The sequence below is a fragment of the Otolemur garnettii genome, unplaced genomic scaffold (genome assembly GCF_000181295.1).
Source record: "Otolemur garnettii isolate 467f Iridium unplaced genomic scaffold, OtoGar3 scaffold00044, whole genome shotgun sequence".
Lineage (NCBI taxonomy): Eukaryota > Metazoa > Chordata > Mammalia > Primates > Galagidae > Otolemur > Otolemur garnettii.
Window position 1 is genome coordinate 8057012 of NW_003852439.1, and position 3665 is coordinate 8060676.

Consider the following 3665-nt stretch of genomic DNA (forward strand, 5'->3'; position numbering starts at 1 on the left):
TGGTCTTGAACCTGTGAGCTCAGGCAATCCACCCACCTTGGCCTCCCAGAGTGCTAGCATTACAGGAGTGAGCAACTGCACCTGGCTAATAAAAAGGTTTTAAAGCTAGTAGCAGGGAACTGCTAATTTGGATATTCTGAATTTTATCTTTCATGTCAACTACAAAAGTTTAAAGCTGCACTGATTTTTTTTTTAAAAAAATCCATCTTTAGACATGACCAGAGTTTTTTCAAAAGAAGATATGCAAATAGCCAACAAACATGAAAAAATGCTCAAAATCACTAACCATCAGGGAAATGCAAATTAAAACCACAATGAGGTACCACCTTACCACTGTCAGAATGACTATTATTATTAAGTCAAAAACAACAGATGTTAGAGCAGATGCAATGAAAAAAACACTTATACACTGTTGGTAGGAATGTAAATTAGCACAACTTCTATGGAAAACAATATGGAGATTCTTCAAAGAACTAAAAATAGATGTACCATTTGATCCACCAATCTTACTACAGGGTATCTATAAAGGAAAAGAAGTTATTATATCAAGATGACACTCTATACCTAAATGTTTGTCACAGCACAATTCACAACTGCAAATACATGAAATCAACTTAAGTGCCCACCAGCTGATGAGTGAATAAAGAAAATGTGGTATATATATACACATACACACATACACACACACACACACACACACACACCATGGAATACTACTCAGGCATAAAAAGAATAATATAATGTCTTTTGCAGCAATTTGGATGGAACTGGAGACCATTATCCTTGGTAAAGTATCTCAGTAATGAAAAAACAAATACCACATGTTGTTATTTACAAGTGAGAGCTAAATTACGGATATATGTGGTCAGAAGATTGGTGTAATGGACCCTGGAATATAAGAAGAGGTAGGGAAGGAGAGGAGCGAGGGATAAAAAATTACCTACTGAGTAATAATGTACACTATTCTGGTGACAGGCATACTAAAATCCCTGACTTGAGCATTATATAATCATCCATGTAACAAACACCTATACATCCTAAACCTATTGAAATTTTAAAAATCTATTTTTAGTCTTAGATTATGTTTCCATAGCATGTTTCCACAATTCAAGCAACTGGGTAAGAACTATTAAAGCCAAATGTAACTGCTTTTTCTACACATGAAAAATGAATTTTTTTTATTGAACTTATCTGGTTGTTTGAGTAAATACATAGATTCTGCCACCACACTTTTCTTTCCTTCAGGTACTACTTTACCATGTCACCTCCCTACTCAAAAATCTTCAAAATTATGATTTTCTCTTATTTGAGATTTATGTATATATTTGTCACCTCTTAAGCTGAAAGTGATGGTTAACATGGAGTTCTCACTATGGGCCACACATGATCCTATATGTGAACTCACTTAATTCTTATATCTGTTTTATTTATTCCCATTTCATCAGTGTATACAGGAGAGATCTTAGATCATTCAGTGACTAGTAAACCCAGGCAGTCTAGCTCCAGGGGTATACTCTTAGACACCACAATATTTGAAGATGACATGAGACTACAATTTCTGTTTTATCTTTGTGCATTGGAGGCCCTAAATAAAACACATGTTGAGACAAGTTAATAAGTTGACCAATTTAACTAGCTATTTTGGCATTGTATACTCCAAACCTTTAAAATCATGTGTGAGAAAAATCAAATAATAATTTTAAATGCTTTTAATGTTCTCCTACACATATGGCCTTGAATTGAGTTCTTTTTTTTTTTAAAGAAATGCTTTATTTATTTATTTATTTATTTATTTTTGCAGTTTTTGGCTGGGGCTGGGTTTGAACCCGCCACCTCCAGCATATGGGGCTAATGCCCTACTCCTTTGAGCCACAGGCACCGCCCCTGAATTGAGTTCTTGACCATAAAATATTGAGTGTGGCTATTGCTCTTAAGGATTTAAACTGGCATGGAAAAATTAATTACTTAATATATCCTTTGTTATATACATATACATATACATATACATATATATGACACAGTTGATGAAAAATGAGTTAAATAGAAGTTAAAAGTTAAATAAAAGTTAAATAGAACTCAGCTTTTTCTGTCTGGAAAGCTTTTGACATCTGTTTTCCCAATAACAATACCAATTATTTTCTGAAAAACAAAAAGGTTATAGAAGGCCAATATTAAACACAGATGCACATGGTAAATTTAATTTCATGGACATGTTATATTTTACTGGCTGTAACAAACATTTTTGACTAGGAACTACTTAAATATATGTATTTCAGGGAAACATCTAAAAGAACTTCATAAATGTTCAATTCCACAAGGAATAGTACAAAGTAATCAGATGGTTAACTGCTATTACAAATACATCATTTAGTAATTAGTATATTTCTACCTTACTTTCAATAATTAGAAGGAGCACAGTAACTATCCTATGCTATCAATCCTTACTGAATCCATCCAAAGAACATGTATAAAGCTCTCTTTTCTATAGGGTTTCCTAACAATCCACATAAAATTGTTTAGCTTTTTAATCCAAACATACTGGACAGTCTATAAATTAGACTATAACAAAAGTTACATATTGCCACTAATAAATCGAAAGTCCTAGATCTTAAATCTTACAGATAGCAACATCTTAAAAAAGCTTTTTTTTGAGACAAAATCTTGCTCTATCATCCCATGTAGAATGCGGTAGTGTCATTATAGCTCACTGTAACCTTAAATTCCTGGGCTCAAGTAATCCTCCTGCCTCAGCCTCCTGAGTAGCTGAGACTATAGTCATCCACCATGACACTTGGCTAATTTTTCTATTTTTAGTAGAGATGGGGTCTCACTCTTACTCAAGTGGGTCTTAAACTCCTGCCCTCAAGCAATCCTCCTGCCTTAGCCTCCCAGAGTGGGGATTACAGGTGTAAACTACCATGTCCAGCCTTCCTAAAATTTTTAATGTATGTTTTTCTGTGAAATACGTTTTAAAAGAAAAAAACTTATGAAATTTAAGAAAAATATTAATGTTTTGTTTAGTTATAACCAAAGAAAAATTAAATATTAAAAATGTGCTTTAAGAAATAAAAATAGATGAAGGGCTCAACCATAACTTGGACTGTACCCAACAAATGCAAACAATGTAACCTAATTGTTTGTACCCTCATATTAATCTGAAATAAAAAAAAGAAATAAGAATAACTACCTTTTTCTGAAAAGAAGAACCTAAATTTATAATACTAATTCCACCAACTGATTTTAACCTTGTAATAATCTATGACATTTAAAGTGCAGTCAGCATTTTAGACTACTACATTCTATTTGAGCTGTTAGCTAGTCTTACTGTATTTAGATAAATTGCTATTATTTAATTCCTTACACATGCAAATCTCACTGAATTTTGAGAAATGAAAATTTGAGTTAAACTTTCTATCAGAAGAAGCAATTAGAAAATAGTTTACCTTTCAAGAAAAACTGTAACTATAAAAATTATTTTTTAACATTAATAAACATTGAATTGTAAATTATTAAAGTTACAGGTAAATTTATCCCATTTTTAAGAAATCTGATCTGCAAAACCCAAATTTATTTTTATTTCATTTTATTTTTTTGAGACAGAGTCTCACTATGTCACCCTCAGTGGAGTGCTGTGGTGTCACAGCTCACAGCAACCTCAAACTCTT

The 3665-nt window shown here is 32.4% G+C and overlaps 1 protein-coding gene across 1 annotated transcript in view; it reads right to left on the minus strand.

The window, feature by feature from the left end:
* Nucleotides 1-3665, minus strand: part of MEIOB (meiosis specific with OB domains) — a 38547-nt gene that overhangs the window by 32999 nt on the left and 1883 nt on the right. Inside the window, exon 2 of the mRNA XM_003790904.1 lies at nucleotides 2082-2139. Coding sequence (XP_003790952.1) covers nucleotides 2082-2139 — 58 coding nt within the window. The remainder of the gene's footprint in view (nucleotides 1-2081; nucleotides 2140-3665) is intronic.